The sequence below is a fragment of the Schistocerca serialis genome, chromosome 1 (assembly GCF_023864345.2).
Source record: "Schistocerca serialis cubense isolate TAMUIC-IGC-003099 chromosome 1, iqSchSeri2.2, whole genome shotgun sequence".
Lineage (NCBI taxonomy): Eukaryota > Metazoa > Arthropoda > Insecta > Orthoptera > Acrididae > Schistocerca > Schistocerca serialis.
In genome coordinates, this window is record NC_064638.1 from 484,125,203 (window position 1) to 484,147,290 (window position 22,088).

Genomic DNA, 22,088 nt, shown 5'->3' on the forward strand with positions numbered 1-22,088 from the left:
TAACCATCCAGTTGCTGAGCACACTACCCAACATGACATTCTTCATTTTAATGACTGCTTCACAGCCTGTGCCATCTGGATACCCACTACCAATTCCAGCTTTTGTGAACTGGCCAGCTGGGAACTCATAACTGCAATATATCCTACATTCTCATAACCATCCTCATGTCAACCTTCTGTAGTCATTGTCCTTTACCTGCTTATCGCCTTCCCTGTTCCCATTCGAACACTACACAACCCTCCATTCCACAAACACACCAATAGTCTTTTTTCTATGCTTCCCCTTCCCTCCCTTCCCCATCTAGCTGCCCTAGCCTCTCTCCACCTCGTCACTGTACACCCTCAAAAGCAACACTACTGTCTCCACTCCTATCCTGCTATCCCTAACCCTCCCCACACCAGCCACCTCCTTACCCCCATCATCCAGATTGCTCTCCCACCATGTGCTGCTGCTTGCTGTCTGGCCTCAGCAACCACAATCTCTGTGGTCATGTGTGTACGTACGAGAGTTGCATTTGCGTGCTTGTCTAATTTCAGTGAATCTGCGACTCAGCATCTCCACTATATGGTGAGTAGCAATCTGTCCTTTTCTTTGTATTATCATTATTCCACCCTGGATTTTTCCATTGTTTAAACATTAATTTGTAGCCAGTTTATTTGTACATGTTTCTTAAGTCATGCTGTTATTGGCTGGTGAGATCATGTGATGTGAGATATGACTGGCTGACAAAAGCACATCGCAATCTCGGTTTCAGTGCTTTGGAAGCAACCTGCTGTATTTGGTGGAATTGGTATTTATACTTTCGTAATACAGAAATATGCAGTGTACATGTTGCCACATATCATAGATGTTTCAGAACCATGTTATTTTTTGTGAGTTTCATTTCCTAAAGTGCTGGGAAGTTCTGCACTGGTGTATAAAACCTTTACCATTCAATGGATTGATAAGTTTTAGAGCTCTGAGGGGAAATATTATCACCTAACACTGAAAAAATGTCCTTCCGCCCTGGAAAAGGTGTATTTTTAACCAAGAATTCCAGCTTTTTGTGTGTGTGTCCACATGTACACCCTGAGTATTGTAATCAACCCAAATGTATGTCTAGCAACAGAAGACATGGTGAATAATGTTCTTAAAAGTATTATTGTGTGATTTTCTGTAGATGGTTTCACTCCCAATTTAAATAAATAAATAAAATGAAGTAAAATAAAATTTGAAAATTTTAAAAAAATTAGTTCTTCGTACCTAGATGTATTAACACAATTAATAAATGTAACACATAGTTAGAAAGTAATAACGAGGGTTGAAACTACAACATTTTTAGGTGTCCATATTTATGATAATTTAAACTGCATAAAACACCTTTTTGGATTCCTAAAGTGACTCAGTTCAGCCACATTTCTATGTCAAACCATTGCAAGTCTTGGGGAGAGAGCAATCATTAAGTTACCATAATTTTCGTATTTTCATTCATTACTGTACTGTGGAATGATGTCTTTAAGAAAGTATTAATTGCTTAAAAGCTGCTTATAAGAGTAATATAAGATTTTCACCCATGATTGTCTTGTTCAGGTACGTTTAAGGAGTTATGCATTTTCATTGTTGCTTCACCACATATGTATTTCCTCATGAGTTTGTTGTAAATTGTAAGAATAATATATGGTGTTTACTGATGGTCATCTTTGACAGATATGTTCAAGGACTTAAGCATTTTGACTACTGCTTCACGGTAAATGTATTTTCTCATGACATTTGTTGTAAATGAAAGTAATTTATGTAGTAAGAAAATAATAACCTAAATAATATGGAAGGTATAAATATGCAGACATTGCGTGTTGGTTTTATTTTTATTGTGCTTGTGGTTAATCATATTGTGATACAATGCATGTTTTCAGCAAGGGATGGCAGTCACAGCAACTTAGCAAGAGGGAATACCTGCTTGGATGCTTTTTGGATTTAAAGTAGTTATTATAGCTTTGTTGATGGAGTCCAGAAGATCAGTATGGAAAGCACATGTTCAAACTACTGTTATACAGATGTAATAACAACCCCATGTTTGACACAACACATAAAAACTAAAAAAATTGCATCTTCTTTTGATGCTCCTTTCCTGAAGCTAAACTGTGAATTTTGCAAAATTTATGTTTGCTGAAAAGTGTTACTAGGCTTCGATACAAAGCCCTTTAAAACAATGATAGTGATGCAGTTGATACATAAAGAGGTTTCACTAATGAATCTCTGAATTTCAAAATTGCCTGTACCTATAATACATATTGCATGACATGGGTATGGTGCAAATGTATCTTTAATACATTGCTATTTTGTCTTACTTGTGTGAGCCACTATAATCTGATTTAAACTAGTTATCACTTGATGTTTAAGCTCTAAAGCTGTAGCATTCTTGCGTCTAGTACAGTCTGCAGGCAACCTCCACAGTGCATCGCTCTCCACAGAGATAGAAAATTGCTTTAAAGCCTCTATCTTCCCCAAAACTCAAGTAAAAAATCTCAAATGTAGACCTCTATAGTCTCTCTCAGCATGACAAACACCTGTTCTTAATGTCAAGAATCTGTTCTTAATTTTAATTAGGAAAAGAGATATTAATTTTTTTTAAAGAGATCAAATTTTCCCATTCGTAAATAGCTTCAAACTTCTCATGTCATATCTCAAAAACCAATGCTCTCTCAGCCATGATTTTTTTTTCCGTTGATTGCTAAAATATCTTGCTTGGCAACATATCTCTTAAAATTTTTCATACTGCATTACATTTCGTATATACATAAATGCTTCTGAAAATGGCATTTTTATGCAGTTTTCAGTATTTAACTCGTAAGAAGTCTGAAGTTTAATGTCTCAATCTGCTACAAAAAAAGTAAAAACTCTTAAATTACAAATAGTGTTCTTCTCAGCGTTATCTCTAAGCATGTCAATTTTTTTTTTTTTTTTAATTTTACATAGGGCCATTGTTATGTTGGTTATTTTAAAAAGAGAAATTTTTGCATCTGGAAAAGTTCGCTTCTTATCTTTGCATATCCTGAAAACTATTACACGTGTGAAATAACATCTTGGAGTTTCCACAAAATGAAATATATTTAAAATGTAGTCTAACTTACCATAAGGATATGATGGGAGGTGGCTGAACAGTATTCCTTAGTCTCACAACATCAAGATAGACCGATCAAAATAAAGTCACAAACACATGATTTAATGGAAGTAAGACATTCATTCACTATACACTAAATACTAATCATACAATGGGAAGACAACACTTAATTCAAAATCAGAATCAGTGTCGGCGCTGCTCATTGTTACAGATATTATCCAGTCCTTGACACACTGTTGTAACACCCCTTCATTATTCCATGCTTCCTCTATCACTCGTTTCACTTGATCCACTCCTTTTTGCCAGTCTTTTGGTATCACTTTTTCTACTGTCTCCTACAAAATCCATTCCACTTCGGTCAATGTAAATTTAGTATTTTCTGAATCAACATGACACTTAACCAGGGCCCAAATCAGTTCTGTTGTGTTGAAGTGGCAATGGTAAGGCAGCAGTCTGAGCACTTTATGCTCATATTTTTTTACTGTTTCATCCACAATGTAAACTAGATTCTTCAGCTTGTGTTGCAACACATTTTCTAATAGTTCTGCCCTTGCGGAGATACTGTTAAACAGTGTCTTACGTTTCTCTAGCCAGAAAACAATGTATTTTTCTTCATTTCCTTTGTGGGCACCTTGTATAACTGAACAATATGGAGTATTATGCATGGTAATTACAGAGTCTTTCATTAAGTTTTGAAGCACAGTGACTTCAAACCTTTTCACAAAAGTATTGATTCATGTCTTGGTGGTAGTTGGAGTCTTGTTTGAAGTGGATAACAGCAGAAAATTAGAAGGAATCCTTTGAATTTCTGGCATGTGCTACAATTATTCTTTCTTCTCTGCTGATTGGAGCTGTCATACTGCCACTGATGGTATCGTCTGTCCAAACTTTTTTTAAATTGCCTCCAATATTCACCCATGTTTCATGAAGCCAAATGATACTGTCAGAATTTTTCCCTACTAATTCTCTAAAAAAGTGACATGCTCCAATATCTTGGTGTTCCATTAAAAATTGTGGTCAGAAATGCTTTTGTAGCAGAATCCTAATTTTTTCATGACTAATAACGAGGACCATTTACTATTCTGAATTAGGTCCACTGCTACAAAGGTAGCATGTAGCTTTTTGATTGTCAGATACACCTTCCTCCAACACTTTGCGTATATCTGACGACAAATCGCACCTTCCTGAAAAGAGTCGAGATTTACGAACCTTTTCTCGACACACCTCTTCTTCCCACATGTCTCCAGTTTAGAACACTCCCATAATTCTTCCTTCACAAGTTTCTCCTTGCAGATTGTTATCGATGATAACTCGCTGATTTACAGAGCAGCTGCAGTTTGCTGCACCACTTTACCCAGAGGAAGTAGAGGCACCCCTGCATCCCTCTCTCTCTCTCTCAGAACACTCTGTCATGGAATACACGAATTCACATGACTGACTGTGCATAATCACACCATGTCTGACACTTTCCTAGGAGTGTGCGGTCTGCCCCTCTTTTGACAACTTTCATCACACATCGTAAGGTATGTGAAGCTGAGAGTCACTCAAATGTGTCACTACAGTGGCTCGTTGAGGACTGGCTGGCACATTGCTTTAAGGAGCACAGCTCTAGTTGGCAACAGAGTGGCATCCAACAGTACCAGGCTCCCTTTGCTTTGTTGGTGGTGGGAGCCGCATAGCCTGTTACCTGTCACGTGACAAATAGTTTAAATCAGAGTATAGTCTTCAATGATTCAACAATCATATTGATTTTGTTTCCTCCTCGCTAGTTTCTTTTAACCATATACAGCATAATCTATACCTGTAACATCAGCTTGTAAAAATTCTGCATAGTTGCCCATACAAATAAAATTTTCATTCAAGTTATCAGCTGTTGGCAGAGAGAATTTATAAAAAATTTCCACAGCTTTAGTAGTTCACTAACAGTTCCATAAAGTTTTATCAGGGGTCATGGAATATCTATGAAATTTAAGTTTGTTAGTAATACAACTGTGTGTAATAGTATTTAAGAACTGTAGTAGTGTCAGCCGAGAACCAAATGACGGTATGTAGAGAACGTGTAGAAGTTAGAGATGTATCAAATGATTAAATAAACAACACATTGATCTTGTCAAAATCCGAGGAGTGATTTCTTCTCTTCTTTTTGAGTCACCCTGGGTTCTCACTTAAATATCCTGTCCTGTGGGAATCTCTGTGAACTCAATGATTACATAATCTGTTGCAGCCTGTTGATCTTGGCCACTGATAGCCATACCGTGCCATGCCAGCAGGAGCTTCATGTGACATGTTAAGATTCCACATTCAGCCTTGATAATTCTTTGTAAACTGACCATATAGTTTTTAATTTTTCATGGGCCCATCTACTCTCTTAGTACATTGCATGGTTGTAATAGTTTTAGTGGCACTTTTCAGTGCTTCATAATATTACCGGTAGTGAAATTCTGCTGCTGATTTGTGACTTTCCTTCATACTATAATGCAGTTCCTATTACTCCTACATGATATTACAATACTCTTAGTTATTATTGCTGATATAAACACTAAAAAGTAGGAAGAAACTATACTTAGCTTTCAGAACTTGTATGTACCTTCTTCATGGAGGAAGGAGAGAGAGATTGGGAAAGTTTGGAAAGGAATAGCAGGTCACTTGAAATACTTGTAAGTGTTTCTATCAAAACTACATTGAATTTTGCGTCCTATTGACAACTATTGGCCATCCTTTTGCCTCATAATTTTTTGGTTTTCTAATTTACATTTTTCTTTTGATATAGTTAATAAAACCCTTAATTATAAGAAGTGATAGTTTGTAAAGTTACTCATATGTTGATTTTTAACGAAGTATTCATACAGTTTTTACATTCTAACTGTGATATGTGTTCCTGACAGGCAAATTATTTATGTATTTATTTGTTTCAGGCAAGTGACTCATTAGATACACTTATGGTATTTGCTAAAACACTCAAAGAGCCGTGTCAGATTAAAGCCCTAGAAGTACTTCGCAATGTTACTTTCAGCCATTCAAATAGAGCTCGTCTGGTTGGGCATGGTAAGCATCTACATATTCTGTATAAAATGATTTATATGTTAATACCACACCAACATCTGCCTGTTTAGATGAGTGGTAATGTGTTTGCCTACCATGCAGCCGGCCCGGGTTTGATTCCCCAGCTTGGCTGGGTTGGAGATTTCCTCTCGGCTAGGTTGGAGATTTCCTCCACCCATGGACTGGGTGTTGTGTTGTCCTCATCCTCGTCACATCATCACCGACACGCAAGTCACCCAATGTGGTGTCACCTGAAATAAGACTTGCAACCTATCGGCCCACCTTCCCCGCATGGGGCCTCCCTGCCATCAATGGCACACGATCATTTCATTTCATTTACCACACCAGCTTTATTATTAATTTATGTGTGCTCATTCATTCGTTTGCTTGCTTTTGTGTGTGGGGTGGGGGGGGGGGGGGGGGGGGTTGGCAGTGAAGGGAGAAGTTAGAAAGTGTGACTGTTAGATAATTTAGAGAATGGACATGGACATTATATCAGTGTCACTTTGAGTGACACTTTTTTTTCTGAGTCTGATATTTTTTTTTCTTTCCCAAATTGATTTGTCCACTGGTATCCTTCAGATAAATAAGGTATACTAACCTTTTCATTGGTCTCATCATTTCATGCTGGACATCTGCAGAGTATACATTTATCAGGAGCAGAAATGTAATGGCTACTACTCAAGTTACCAGCTCTGCGAATCAGAGGCGATCATGTTATACACTACAAAACTATCATTTCACGTGCTTGGCCCATATAATGATGATGAGTACTATATGGCACCATTTATTCTTCTTGAAGCCTCCAGACATGGATACCTCTATTACGATGGTGACACAAAACTGAGACTGCTCGGAAAAGGTAACATCCTGCTCCGCTTTCATCCATTGTTGACAATGGATATGTTACTGTTAGTACATCTCTCTGCTGCCACTTCAGGAGAAACCAGAACAATGGTCTCCATGCTGACAGTCTGTGATGCTCCACACAGTCCCACTGTAAGTGCAAATAAGCCCATTTCATGACTTACAGGTACTTGACATGGCTGTATGAGATCTGCATGTCTGAGTGAACATTCTGTCATCTCGGGCACTAGCCTCATGGGGCTACTGATACCCTGGTTGGCCCCCCTGAACCTGTCAGTGTCATATTTACATGACAGTAATGGGATCCCAACCATCATGAGCAGCATTATCACAGAATGATAAACTGCAGTCTCGATAGACCATGCTGCTGCTGCAGTCAATTTCCAACATGTGCTAGTAAATGTTTCTGCTTCCTAACACAAACTTTTCACAAACAACTGGCATTCAGATAACAATGAAGACAATCAATTATTGACAAAATTATTTGATTGGATAGATAAAAAATCTACTCACCAAGCTGCGGCAGAACACACGCATAAAAGACGGTTGTAATAGGCAAGCTTTTGGCGCCAGTGGCTCCTTCTTCAGGCAGAAGGGTTGGAGAAAAAGGGGTAGGTTTCAGGAAAGTCACCCATAACTGTGGGTCAGGGGAGACTTTCATACAGAATGAGAAGGAAAGACTCTCCAGTCCTTTTCCTTCACTTGTCTTCCTTCCCCTTCAACCTTTCTGCCTGAAGAAGGAACCACTGGCTCCAAAAGCTTGCCAATTACAACCGTCTTTTATGTGTGTGTGTTCTGCCACCACTTGGTAAGTAGATTTTTTTATCTGTCCAATTAAATGACCTTCAGATAAGATTTATGAATGACAAACCTACTGCATAATCTCATACTTTAGACAGAGTTACACCTACCTATTTTGCACTGAAATGCTGATCATTTGCACATCCAAATGTATATGGCATTTGTTCTTCATGTTCCAATTTTAGTGGCCAGCAGTGTATGTACAAATAACAGACAAGGTGGTTGCTATCTTTGAAAAAATTCATTGAAGAGTTGAATGTTCAACCCTTCAAAATATTGGCAGACAGCCTGAATTTTATTTTACAGGGGGCAAAAAGGCAAACAAAGAAGGTGGTTTATATTAAGTGCCTGTCAATGCAGAAGACCTCTGAGCAAATAATGGGAACTTCTATGTGTGGAATTGAAATGAAAATAGTGATGAGTAAGTAGGTCAAGCATATCCTTTTGGCAGGGGAGTGGAGCTATTTGGTGTATTGTACCAAGAAGATTGATTTTACTACATGGCAAAAAACACTTGGGGAACTATCATCCTTTACAAAAAGAGAATGAAAATTTATAGAAGCAAGTATGCTGAATAACTGTTGTTAAGTATTCTTAATAAGACTAGAGGTGGATAAAAAGTCATATACAGTGTGATCAGAAAAAGCTTGTAAAGGTGTCGCAGGCTACATTGTGCTGAGAAATATTTGTGAAGAAAAAAAAATTGATACATTGCACTATTTCCAAGTTAATTAGCATTTACATTAGACTATCAGGCTGTTGTGAGGCCAAATTCAAGCAACACACCAGAGATGGTGTTGGCCAAACATATTCTTTGTTTGATTTCCTAAAACTGAACAAGAGAGTGATACAAAAATTGGGCATGGGATGGTAGTAAGGATTGAACCCAAGCCAAAGGCTGAGCAGTCTAAAGCACTACTATTTATGCTGTGAGAAGAACTGACATTAATTGTATCTGGCAGGCCACTTGAATTTGTGCAAGCAGTAGCTGATTTGCTAACATCAGTGCTAATTAACTCAGAAATTGCACAACATATCAAATTTTTATCTCAATGTTTATTCCTCAGCACAACCTACCCTGAAACACTCACACAAGCTTTCAGACTGTTTCTGAATACACTATATATTAACCCAAGTGGAGAAGAAATGCCATCCCTTGAAGAATGTGGTAACAATGGTGAAGTGGGCAGAACTGTTGGATTTGTAAGTTCTAAAAGAAAAGAATAACATAAATGACAAAGAACTCATCAGAAATGATGATGTAAGCTCTGAATATTGATATCCATTAGCTATATTGAGCATATTCCTTATGAATGTAAGGACACAAATATTTTTTTAAATAAGCTACAAGGTTCATCAGACATGTAGGCATTGCACTGATATACATTAACATAAGTTTTGGAAAACACACAGATCAATTTGGACTTACAAAGAGGTATCAGCTTTGCCAAATACTCATAATAATGATTCCCAGCCATCTAGAAGGACAGTCAGAATCACTCTTTAGTGTTTTTTCCCTTTATATTGCCCCTCGTATACTTTCAGATACTGGGTAGAGCCAGGCATCTCAGCCTTCATACTTGCTCTTAAGCTCATCCCACCCTTGTTCCATACACGAAGTCGCTGACATCCTTGTGAGGTGCAGCGTGGGAAGAGCCGGCGATTGACATTGGTCAGTAAGTCTGCAATTTTACTGTGTGCTTGTAGAGCTTGTTAGACTCTTTGACTCTCAAGTACCATTTGTTACAGTGCTATGACTACTAAGAAGAACCTTCTATGAATATTACCACACAGAATGTACATACTGCTCAACTGGCCCATGATAAGCAAGAATAATTTCAAGCAACTAGTTCCTTAATTTTATTAAGACTTTGCATCATTTAATGTCAGATGAACAAAGTGCCCAATCCAAAGTTATCAGATTTTCCTGGAGTTTTCTTTCTTCCCTCTTACTTTCATTGGAAATTAGAGTACATACGTTTACTTTCACAACTCACTTAGTTTGTGAACACTGATATGATAAAATTATGCTCATTGTATTATTTAAATTAAGTAATATCTGTTCCACATCAAGCTGTAGAGTTCAGTTATGGCCAAATGTTTGGGAATATTGCCAGATGTCAGTGAAAAGGGAAGCTGTAGTGAATAATAAATTTAGGGACTGAATTTAGAAAACATGTTCCTTTGATTTCATCAAAAAACTTGAATAATGTTTCTTATCTACTGAAGCAACTTTTCACCAAGTTTCATTTTGTGACCATAATGGGAATAATCATAATATTATTTTCATTTCTGCTTTTTTTCCTTTCTCATTAGTTATAAAAGAAGTTATAGTCGATTTGGTGTCTTCTAGTATCTCCTGGGGCTTTCCACGTGTACCTTCTTCTTTTATGGTGGTTGAAAAGGGAGTTCGCTATGACCAACTTGTTTTTGGCACAAAATTCAATTAGCCGGCTTCCTCTTTCGTTTCTATCTCCTAGACCATATTTCCCTACAATTCCGTCAACTTTCTCTTCTCCAACACTAGCATTCCAATCTCCCATTATAATTAAGTTCTCTTCACCTTTAACATAATTTATAACTTTGTTGATGTCTTCATACACTGTTTCTATTACATCGTCTTCTTCTGCCGATGTCGGCATATAGACTTGTACTATTACCGTGTTCTTTGGTTTGGTTCCAATTTTGACTAGTATTATCCTAGAGTTAAATTGCACATATCCTGTGACTAGATTCCCGAGTTTTCCTTTTAGAATTATTCCAACTCCACCGATTCCAGTTGTTCCTTGGTTAGTACCTGTATGAATGATACGATAATTTCCTGATCTGAAGTCTCCTGGTTCAGGCCATCGCATCTCAGATATTCCTATTATGTCTGTTCCCATTCTGTCCATCTCTAGTTTGAGGTTCTCTAATTTCCCGCATTGGAGGAGTGTTCTTACATTCCATGTTGCTATTTTTAGTGTATTCTTCAACTTTGCCTGACCTTCCATTGTCCCCACCCGGAGATCCGATTGGGGGACTATTACTCCGGATTTATGTTTAACAGAAGATTCTGGCATGGTGCGCTACTGATTCTTGGGATATCTTGAGTGATCTTTAATGGAGTGGTTTCCCGTTGCCTTCTCCATCCTATGCCGTTGACTGTGAAGTTCTTCCGCCTTTAGGAGCAATTTCTCACTCCAAGGACAAGAGAGTGCCCTGCCTCTATCCGCTCATCCGCTCTCTTTGAGACCGTTGGCACTTGATAGGGGGCGTTTCCTTATCCCGGGAAACACTCGGTCGTCAGAGCCTCGTTAGCAATAACAGGGTGTACCGTGCAGCAATCCTTAGCTGCAACTCGGGTAGGTGAGGTTGACATTTGTACAGGAGAGGCTGTTAGAGTCGCTTCACTGTACCTTACACCCCTATACTAGATACTAGAAGACACCAAATCGACTATATATTAGTAAAATCGCGTTTTAAAAACCAAATCAAGGATTGCAGAAGCTACCCGTCTGCGGATATTAATAGTGATCACAACCTTGTAATGATGAAATGCTTACTCAAACTCAAGCGATTAGAGAGAAAAACGAACAAAGTATGGAACAGAGATAACCTAAAGTCTGAAGAACTAGTGATCCCTTATGCACGGAAAACTGATGAGATGGCATCAAACATTATTCCCGGGAGTACTAACGAGGAGTGGAAACAAATCAAAGAAGGCATACATAAAGCAGCAGAAGAATTTATTGGGAAAGCCAAACCTGTAAACAGGAAAGAGTGGATAACACCTGAAATAATTTGTCTAATGGAAGAAAGAAGACTATACAAAAATGCCTCTGACGAGCAAAGCGAAAACAAATATAGAAAGCTTAGAAACCAAATAAACAGAGAATCTAGGAAAGCAAAAGAAAATTACCTCAACAGCATTTGTAAAGAGGTGGAGGAAAACATGGTTAAAGGAAAAACTGACTTGGCCTACAGAACAATAAAACAAAACTTTGCTAAACGGAAAGTAAAATCTTCAGGAACTATAAAGAACAAAGAGGGCAAGGTACTATTTGGATATGACACGCTGAAGAGATGGCAAGAATACATTGAAGAGCTATATCAAGGAGACCCTCTAACAGATAATATGATAGAATTAAGCGAAGAAGTAGAGAAAGAAGAACTAGGGGACACAATTCTGAAAGATGAATTTGAAAAAGCACTAAAAGAACTACCAGATAAGAAAGCGGCAGGTGTTGATGATATACCTTCTGAACTAATTAAGAAATCAGGAGACAAAATGAAAGCTACATTACTGCAACTCATACAGAAAATATACAAAACAGGTGAAGTTCCTGAAGACTATCAGAAATGCATCATATTCCCCATACCTAAGAAAGCATCTACTATGGACTGTGAAAACCATCGAACACTCAGTCTTCTTTCACACGCATCAAAAATTCTAATAAGAATAATTTTGAAAAGAGTTGAAAACCAATTGAATAGCACTCTAAGTGAAGACCAATTCGGTTTTAGAAGCGGTGTAGGGACGAGGGAAGCAATCTTATCTTTAAGACTAATAATTGAGAAACAAATTTCCAAAAACAAACAAGTATTTATAGCCTTCGTAGACCTCGAAAAGGCATTTGACAATGTTGTATGGCCAGAAATGTTTAGAATTCTGAAGAAGGCTGGTCTGAAATATAATGATAGAAGGATAATCTTTAAAATATACCAAAATGAAACAGCCTTAGTTAAGAAGGAAAACAAAGAAGAAACAGCAAGAATAAGGAAAGGAGTGAGACAGGGATGCCCACTATCTCCAGTAATTTTCAACGCATATATCCAAGAAGCAATAGACAAAATAAGAGAGAATATTGAAGTAGGAATAAAACTTAACGGAATGAAAATAGATATGTTGCGATATGCAGATGATATCGCCATAATTACAGAAAGGAAAGAAGATTTAGAAGCCGCACTCAATGAAATGGAAAACACCTTAAAAGAACAGTATGGAATGAAAATAAATAAGAAAAAGACTAAAGTGATGGTGAGTGGCGCCCTGAACTACAATGAACCCATACGAATAACAATAAAGGGAGAGAAACTAGGGCAGGTTACAGAATTTAACTACTTAGGTAGCAAAATAACAGCAGATGGAAGGAGCAAAAGTGACATTAAAAACAGAATACAACTTGCCAAAATAGCATTCAATGGAAAAAGAAACTTACTGACGAGTAGAAATGTTAGTTTAGACGTAAGAAAGAGAGTCATGAAAACCTATGTGTGGAGTACAGCCCTTTACGGATGTGAAACTTGGACTAGTGGAAAAGAAGAAAAGAGAAGATTAGAGGCATTCGAAATGTGGTGCTACCGGAGAATGGAAAAAATCAGCTGGCGAGACAAGGCTACAAACGAAGATGTCCTCAGAAGAGTGAAAGAAAACAGATCTCTTTGGCGAAATATACAGAAAAGAAGAATAACCTTCATAGGTCACATTTTACGGCATAACAACTTCATTAAGAGAATATTAGAAGGAATCATTGAAGGAAGAACTCGCCGAGGACGACCTAGATTAAGCTACATTCAACAAGTAATAAATGACATCGGGTGCCAGACCTATGCAGATATGAAGAAGAAAGTTGACAAAAGAACGGAATGGCGTGCTGCTGCCAACCAACCTGTGGGTTGATAACCGAAGAAGAAGAGATAAAAGAAGTTAGCTTCGAAGTTTTAAATAGGTAAGAGAAAGAGGTAGGACCTGTATTCAACAGAACAAATGTTTATTAATGTTATTTTTAATTTCTGGTGGACAGTGAAATGGATATAGTGGTTCAGTGGGCTATGTTTAGTGCCAGAGGGAGGGATGCAAAGCATTACTCATATGTCACATGTGGAGGACTACTCACTGAACTCATGAAATAACTTCATGTATTGAAGATTATTAAACAGGACAAATATTTTCCTTACAGGCACATATTTAACAAATGAAAACTACTATGCTGTTTGTAAACAAGTTCACAAGAAAATGCAAAATTGAAAATATGATGATGAAATAATGACTTCACTACTTGTGTGCTTGTCATGCATGCAGTTTTTTTCCTTCAGCAATTTCCCTTCTGCTATGAGTATGACCAAATTGTCTTGCACATGAGCACTTGTGCACAAGCCATAAGTTCATTCTTAACCAACTCCCTAACAGCTGTGAAGGCCACGAGTAATAAGTGAGTTTTATTTTAGTGCTGACCATTTCTATTCCTAGATTCCTGTCTGGCACCAGACTGCTAATATGCTTTTCTTAAACAACATCTGCAGATGTTAAAGTCAGCATTCAGTTTTACTAATGGAAGGCTGCTCAGTAAACTTTTTGGATCTTCCTATTTTCTATGTGAAGTGTTTCAGAAAGAAACTCAATGTTTAGGATCATATTATCACTACTTACATCACTCATTTTCATCTTTAAAATTTCATATTAGTGAGACTTTTGCACTCCTTTTCTGAGATCATTTTCTAACTTTACAATATTTTTCTGCACTTGTTACCACAGCCAGACTCCTATTACATTTAACAAATGCAGTCTCAAATTACTCTTTTGTGGTGTTGCAATAAATGGCTTCCTTGATATATTTTGCAATGCATGACACTTATCAAATTTTTCTTCACAGGTGAATACATAAAACTTCTATTCAATAAGCTGTCTGAGGGGAGTTTAGAACAAAAATATTTAGTTGTGCTAATGGTATGGGCTGTGACTGCTAACAATCAGAAGGCTAAAATAACCATGAAATCAGCTGGTATAGCTACAAAATTGCAAGACATTGTGAACCAGCTCAATCTGTCATGCCACAGTGAAGAAGATGAGAAAAAGGCTGATATATTTAGTTACGTTCTTAGTGTTTTAAATGCTGATGACAAGAAAAATTTGATGACTGAAGATCTGTGAAGAAAAATGGGTATTAACTTCTATGAAGGTACAGATTTAATCCTCATAACTTGTGCACTGTGCACATGCACCTTCTTCACCACAGAGCTGTAGTGGTACATGTAAATGTTGATGAGTTTATACCATTTTTGATCTTTTTTATGATTATGAGAATATGTTTTACCTACTTCATCTGTGGTAATTGTTTTATTGTGCTTCATACTATAATTATTATAATCTTGTCAAACAGGTATTTTTATGCATTGTGCCAACAGTGTAAAGAGATTGTAATTTTCATATTTTTTATAAAATAAAATTTCTTTTATAATAACCGGAATTATATTATTTCACTGTCTTCTGTTATTGTTCGAACTGTCTACTGAGCGAGGAAAAAGTCATCAGATTCATATCAGAAAGTGTAAATGAAGAAACAGGTAGTGGTCTCATAATACATTTTTATGGCAATGGGCAAACATACTTTGATAAACCACATCATTGTGATCACATGCTTAATAGCTTGCTGGTCCATCTCTGGACTGCAATAAAGCACCACTTCTGTATGGCACAGATTCAACAAGCCCTTGGTTGAGCTATGGAGGTATGTTGCACAAATGTCTATGCACAGGTCATGCAATTCCTGTAAATTATGGGCTTGTGGATTTAAGGAGAGTGTGTCTTGGATACAATATGCAAGTCATTGCATCAAGATCTTTTCACGAGACTGGGTGTTTGTGTTGTCCTCATCATTTCATCATCATTCATGAATGTGGCGAGAGTGGGACTTTGTATGGGCACTGATAACCGCGCAGTTGAGTTCCCCACCAACCAAACTTCATCATCTTCTTCTTCTCTTCACGAAATTTCAATCTCCAATGTTCTACTCCTAACATGGAAGTATTTTGATGACACCCACCTACAGAGGGAGAAATCACCATTCTAGTAAAGCAAGAGAAATCAGAACTTGCACAGAAAGACTTGAGTGTTCTTTTTTTCCGCACGCTGTTTGAGAGTGGAATAGTAGAGAAAAAGAGTGGAAGTGGTTCGATAACCCTTTGTCGGGCATTTAAATGTACATTACAGAGTAGTCATACAGATGTAAAAGTAGGTCACTATCATGCTTCTCAAATCATTGTAGCACAATTCTGGCCATGTGACATCGACAGTTATTCTGCTGGAGGATGCCATTGCATTGATCCAGACATCAAACATGAAGCTATGCAGGTGATCCACAATGGTGTTTACATAAAAAAAACCATTAATAATAATAGTCCGCAGCTGTTATGTTGCTTAGGATTACTACTGCAGGTCCCTTGGAAACTCATGTCAATGGCCCCCATAGTGTAATACTGCCCCCACCAGCCTGTGTACATGGCACAGTGCATGTTCTGAGCAACCCTTCGCATCAATAATGGCATATCCAGACATGACCATCAACCAGGTGTAATAGGAAAAGTAATTCAGCTTACCAGGCCACATATTTCCATGGTCAAATTCCAATGATCTCGTGCCCACTGCAGTTGTAATTGATGAAGTCACTGGATCATCATAGAAATACGTAGGGGTCGTCTGCTGTGGAGCACCACACGAAACAATGTGCGCTGATTTGTACATCCAAAACACATGTGATTGAACCAGCACTGTTCTCTGTTGTCAGATCTGCCACAGATTGCTCACTTCCCTGTTTTACAGGGCAGGGAAGGCTCTGAGGTGTGGACATCCAATACCTTGTCACCTACCCATGGTTTTATCATCCTTCAATTACTTTCCATATACCCATGACAGTAGAAAGCAAACAGCCATCCAGCTTTGCCATTTCGTGATGTTCATTCTCAGGCACTGAGCCATAACAATTTTCCCTTGTCAAAGTTGCTTAGGTCAGTGGATTACCCCCTTTCCATACCTTATTATTGCTAGAATGACTCCGCATTGGCTCTGTTCTGTTTATATACTTCCCTTATCACATGTGCCTGAAATGCCATCAGGTGGCGTTCGTTCTTACAGTGGGCAGTAGTCATAATGTTTTGGCTCATCAGTGTATTTTCCAGTGACAGTGGTACTGTTGTTGAAAGTACATTTTATATCATGACAAAAAACTTCCTAATAATAAGCATAATGCCAACTATAAATAAAAATGGGGCAAGGCAACCACTCACCCATAGATGATTTGTGTGTAATGCATAGATACTCCCAGAAGTACATGTACTGTATGGTAGTTGTATTTTATTTGACTTGTTTAGTAATGTTAACTGAAATAACTCACTTCAAAGACAGTAAATTCAAAACTATAAGAAACACAAATGTGTGTAGTAATCCACCTAGATTTTGTCCCACTGTACAAATTTAAATTTAAAATAATATTCCAAAAAACAGAACAGTGATGTAGATACCACTGCGTGGAGTGACAACCTAGCTGTTTTAGTTACAACCTAGCACTGGTATCCAGGTTAGTTAATTATTATATATTATCCACTCCACTAAATTTTTGCCCTGCATTCAGCTGAAAAGATGATGACTGTTTCAAACCTTGCTACACAATGTAAAAACAATACTGTCACTGCCATAAATATAAATACTTTTAATGATGAGGTGTTATGGAAATTGCAGAAATAATCTGTGAGTGCAGAAAATAAAAAGTAATCACCATAGTTCTGTGTGGGTCCCCATTTTCCAACTTAGTCATTTTTTTATTGATGTAGCAGGCAAGCAGTACCAGACAAGGTGATGGGTAGATATAATAGTAATTGGAGTTATCAGTGTTGATACAGTGTCAGATTTTTTAGCATCCCATATGTTTAGTTAACACTAAATTAACTGGATTTAAAGTCCTACAAAACAATGGTTTCTAGAAAGACTGGTGAAGTCAGTACATGCCTTATAATATAGCAACAAATAACATATATTACACCAAAAATGCATCAGTAATAAAGATTTCTGTTTCAAAAATGTTCAAATGCATGTGAATTCCTAAGGGACCAAACTGCTTAGGTCATCGGTCCCTAGACACACTACATAAACTAACTTTATGCTAAGAACAACACACACACACACTCATGCCTGAGGGTGGACTGAAGCTGTTTCCAGCTAAAGGAAATAAATATATGACAGAAACAATATTGAGATGATGACTTCTTGCATTAGAACATTATGAATCACCTCGAAGGGAACGATCTATTGATCGTAATCAGCATGGTTTCAGAAAACATCGTTCTTGTGCAACGCAGCTAGCTCTTTATTCGCACGAAGTAATGACCGTTATTGACAGGGGATCTCAAGTTGATTCCGTATTTCTAGATTTCCGGAAAGCTTTTGACACCGTTCCTCACAAGCGACTTCTAATCAAGCTGCGGGCCTATGGGGTATCGTCTCAGTTATGCGACTGGATTCGTGATTTCCTGTCAGGAAGGTCGCAGTTCATAGTAATAGACGGCAAATCATCGAGTAAAACTGAAGTGATATCAGGTGTTCCCCAGGGAAGCGTCCTGGGACCTCTGCTGTTCCTGATCTACATAAATGACCTGGGTGACAATCTGAGCAGTTCCCTTAGGTTGTTCGTAGATGATGCTGTAATTTACCGTCTAGTAAGGTCATCCGAAGACCAGTATCAGTTGCAAAACGATTTAGAAAAGATTGCTGTATGGTGTGGCAGTTGACGCTAAATAACAAAAAGTGTGAGGTGATCCACATGAGTTCCAAAAGAAATCCGTTGGAATTCGATTACTCGATAAATAGTACCATTCTCAAGGCTGTCAATTCAACTAAGTACCTGGGTGTTAAAATTACGAACAACTTCAGTTGGAAAGACCACATAGATAGTATTGTGGGGAAGGTGAGCCAAAGGTTGCGTTTCATTGGCAGGACACTTAGAAGATGCAACAAGTCCACTAAAGAGACAGCTTACACTACACTCGTTCATCCTCTGTTAGAATATTGCTGCGCAGTGTGGGATCCTTACCAGTTGGGATTGACGGAGGACATCAAAAGGGTGCAAAAAAGGGCAGCTCATTTTGTATTATCACGTAGTAGGGGAGAGAGTGTGGCAGATATGATACGCGAATTGGGATGGAAGTCATTAAAGCAAAGACGTTTTTCGTCGCGGCGATATCTACTTACGAAATTTCAGTCACCAACTTTCTCTTCCGAATGCAAAAATATTTTGTTGAGTCCAACCTACATAGGTAGGAATGATCATCAAAATAAAATAAGAGAAATCAGAGCTCGAACAGAAAGGTTTAGGTGTTTGTTTTTCCCGTGCGCTGTCCGGGAGTGGAATGGTAGAGAGATAGTATGATTGTGGTTTGACGAACCCTCTGCCAAGCACTTAAATGTGAATTGCAGAGTAGTCATGTAGATGTAGATGTAGAGGGTGTACTGAAAATAACAACAACTTACAAAAATTGATATCATCATTTTTCTTATTTCTTTGTTTTATTTGTCAACAGTCCAGCTACACACAGTCATAAAAAAAAACCACTGTAAATATAATGAACTTACAATAGTCAGATAAATGCCAACTTTATACCATTACACTATGCAAATGATAGCAAACTTCTCCACTTTCATGTAGAACTTAAGAAGTATTAACATAATTGCAAAACTTCCCTGGTACAGACTAGAGGTAAACATGCATTTCATAAGTTAAATGTCATTAGCAGTATGTAAGACATCATTTTAACTATGTAAATAAAGTTAGAAAATTTTTCATCCAGAAAGACTCTGCAGGAATGGTCAAAAGTCTTTTCTGTAGAACCCTATGTTCTCCATGCATCAAATATTTCTCAGTTATAAGTTCACAAAATTTGATAAAAAATTTCCTCTAGGAATTAACGTGTATTCTGCAACCAGTGATAATATAAAACTCGAACTGCTCTATTCTATGAGAGATCACTCCGGATTCATGAGATGCAGAAAGCAGTAAAGAGATAGCAGTACTGAAGCTTTCCTTTTCTTCCAGAAGGCATTCCATGCGGTGATGCACTGTCAGCTAATAAACAAAAAACAAAAATTATATATTGTGATATTCTCAAAAGGGAAAAACGAGTATATGTAAAAATAGCTGAGCGATATTTCAAGGGATATTTTTCTTACTAAAGAAGTTCACTCCAGTCTCAAATCCTGTTGCACTCACTTTTGAGGATGTGCATTCCTTGCTTTAAAATTATTATTTACAAGGATTGCATGTTGTTGCAATACACCTCGTGTGCCATCAATATCACAAGCAACCTGGTCAGTCATATCACTTGTCGGTGAAGGATTTGCAAGGACTGAGTCACCATTGCAATTTTGCTTCTGTGAACCTGGCTTGCAAAACTTCAGGTACCAATTCACTGATCTGCAATGTAGTGGTCCAATTGTCTCCCGATCTGAAAGTACACTTGGCAGCCCTCAAACTGGACAACCCTTTCATGGACAATACTTTGAAAATCGCATTCTCTTTCAAGATAACACAGGCAGCAAATGTATGTTCCATGGCTCAACCCCAAGTAGCAATGTTCCAGCTGCCACCCTGGCGATAGAATTCTTGTAAGTAATTTTCCCAACAACGGCGCTGTGATTAATCAATTCTGGACATGTCTTGTGACCTCGGAGGAGCCAGTCACATCCTGTCGGCACTGGCAGCTCAGTCTCCCATCATGTATGGACTGCTTCACAGTGCACTTGGGAGCAGACTGTCTGTATCGTTGGGCGCACTGCCCCCTCTGTGGGAAAGATGGGCACCTCCAAACTGTATGTCAGAAATCGTTGGTTCACTGGGATCCTGCTCCTCACATGCATCAGTCAACATTTGCAAGAATTTCAAGCAGTTTCCAGAATGAGATTTTCACTCTGCAGCGGAGTGTGCGCTGATATGAAAATTCCTGGCAGATTAAAACTGTGTGCCGGACTGAGACTCGAACTCGGGACCTTTGCCTTTCATATCAACGCACACTCCGCTGCAGAGTGAAAATCTCATTCTGGAAACATCCCCTAGGCTGTGGCTAAGCCATGTCTCCGCAATATCCTTTCTTTCTGGAGTGCTAGTTCTGCAAGGTTCGCAGGAGAGCTTCTGTAAAGTTTGGAAGGTAGGAGGCGAGGTACTGGCGGAAGTAAAGCTGTGAGGATGGGGCGTGAGTCATGCTTGGGTAGCTCAGTTGGTGGAGCACTTATCCGCGAAAGGCAAAGGTTCCGAGTTTGAGTCTGGGTCCGGCACACAGTTTTAATCTGCCAGGAAGTTTCATATCAGTGCACACTACGCTGCAGAGTGAAAATCTCATTCTGGAAACATCCCCCAGGCTGTGGCTAGGCTATGTCTCCGCAATATCCTTTCTTTCAGGAGTTCTGGTTCTGCAAGGTTCGCAGGAGAGCTTCTGTAAAGTTTGGAAGGTAGGAGGCGAGGTACTAGCGGAAATAAAGCTGTGAGGGCGGGGCGTGAATCGTGCTTGGGTAGCTCAGTTGGTAGAGCACTTGCCCGCAAAAGGCAAAGGTCCTGAGTTCGAGTCTGGGTCTGGCACATGGTTTGAATCTGCCAAGAAGTTTCATTTCAAGCAGTTATTTCCAAGAGTGATTCTTCTGCTGCAAAGATGTTTATCAGTCTTGCAATTGCAAACCACAGTGTTTTTTCCAGTTGGACGCAAGATCTACTGTTTCCCTGATAAATCTCCTCATGTATGCTCACCTGGGATGCTGTACTTTTGCCCTGCCCTCCTACAAATTGATAATGAATGGCAATAATTTGATTCCCCTCCAGGTGAATTCATAATCATTGCTGCATACAAAAAGGTCACATAGCTGATAACTCTGTTGTCAATAGTCACTCAGTTGGCAACATTTTTGGTCTGGTTGCCTTCTTGCTGTTTGGATTCTCCATCACTGATAAGATTCAGGTCATCTGAGACACGGTTCCCTTTCAGCATCCTGATAACTTTTGTGCCACCTTCACATCTCTGGTCACATCTGACTTGGAGTGTGCCACATATTTCCAAGCTTATATCTCCTTATGTCCAGATGCAGTACCCTGTTTCTGGCTGGACAGTCCTGTTCCTGTCTTCTTACGGATGGCTGTTATGCACAAACTCAATCGCCTTCATGAGCTGGAGTCATTGAACCTCTTAAAACCAGTGCCTTAGCCACATCCCTAGTAGTGTTCAAGAAGCCCAATGGCTCGCCTTGGCTGTGCAGGGATTTTAAATCGACAGTCTATGTCCAGGAACAAGTGCAAATCTACCCCTTCCCCCATTAAGAGGAACCCCTCATATAGCTCATCATAGGTGAATATTTTTCGAAGATGGAGCTCGCCGACGCACATTTGCATGTCACACTGGATGAAGAGACACAAAGATTTATGGTCATTAATATTCCCTTTGGCTTACATAAATAACCAAATGCTTGCCTGTTGAGATCTCTCTCAC

General features: G+C 38.5%; 1 protein-coding gene across 1 annotated transcript in view; it reads left to right on the forward strand.

Annotated features, from left to right (window-relative positions):
* LOC126473677 (rotatin) overlaps positions 1 to 14,971 on the forward strand; it is a 399,830-nt gene extending 384,859 nt beyond the window's left edge. Inside the window, exons 30-31 of the mRNA XM_050100916.1 lie at positions 6,017 to 6,146; positions 14,447 to 14,971. Coding sequence (XP_049956873.1) covers positions 6,017 to 6,146; positions 14,447 to 14,724 — 408 coding nt within the window. The 3' untranslated portion in view covers positions 14,725 to 14,971. The remainder of the gene's footprint in view (positions 1 to 6,016; positions 6,147 to 14,446) is intronic.
* The last annotated feature ends 7,117 nt before the right edge of the window (positions 14,972 to 22,088 follow it).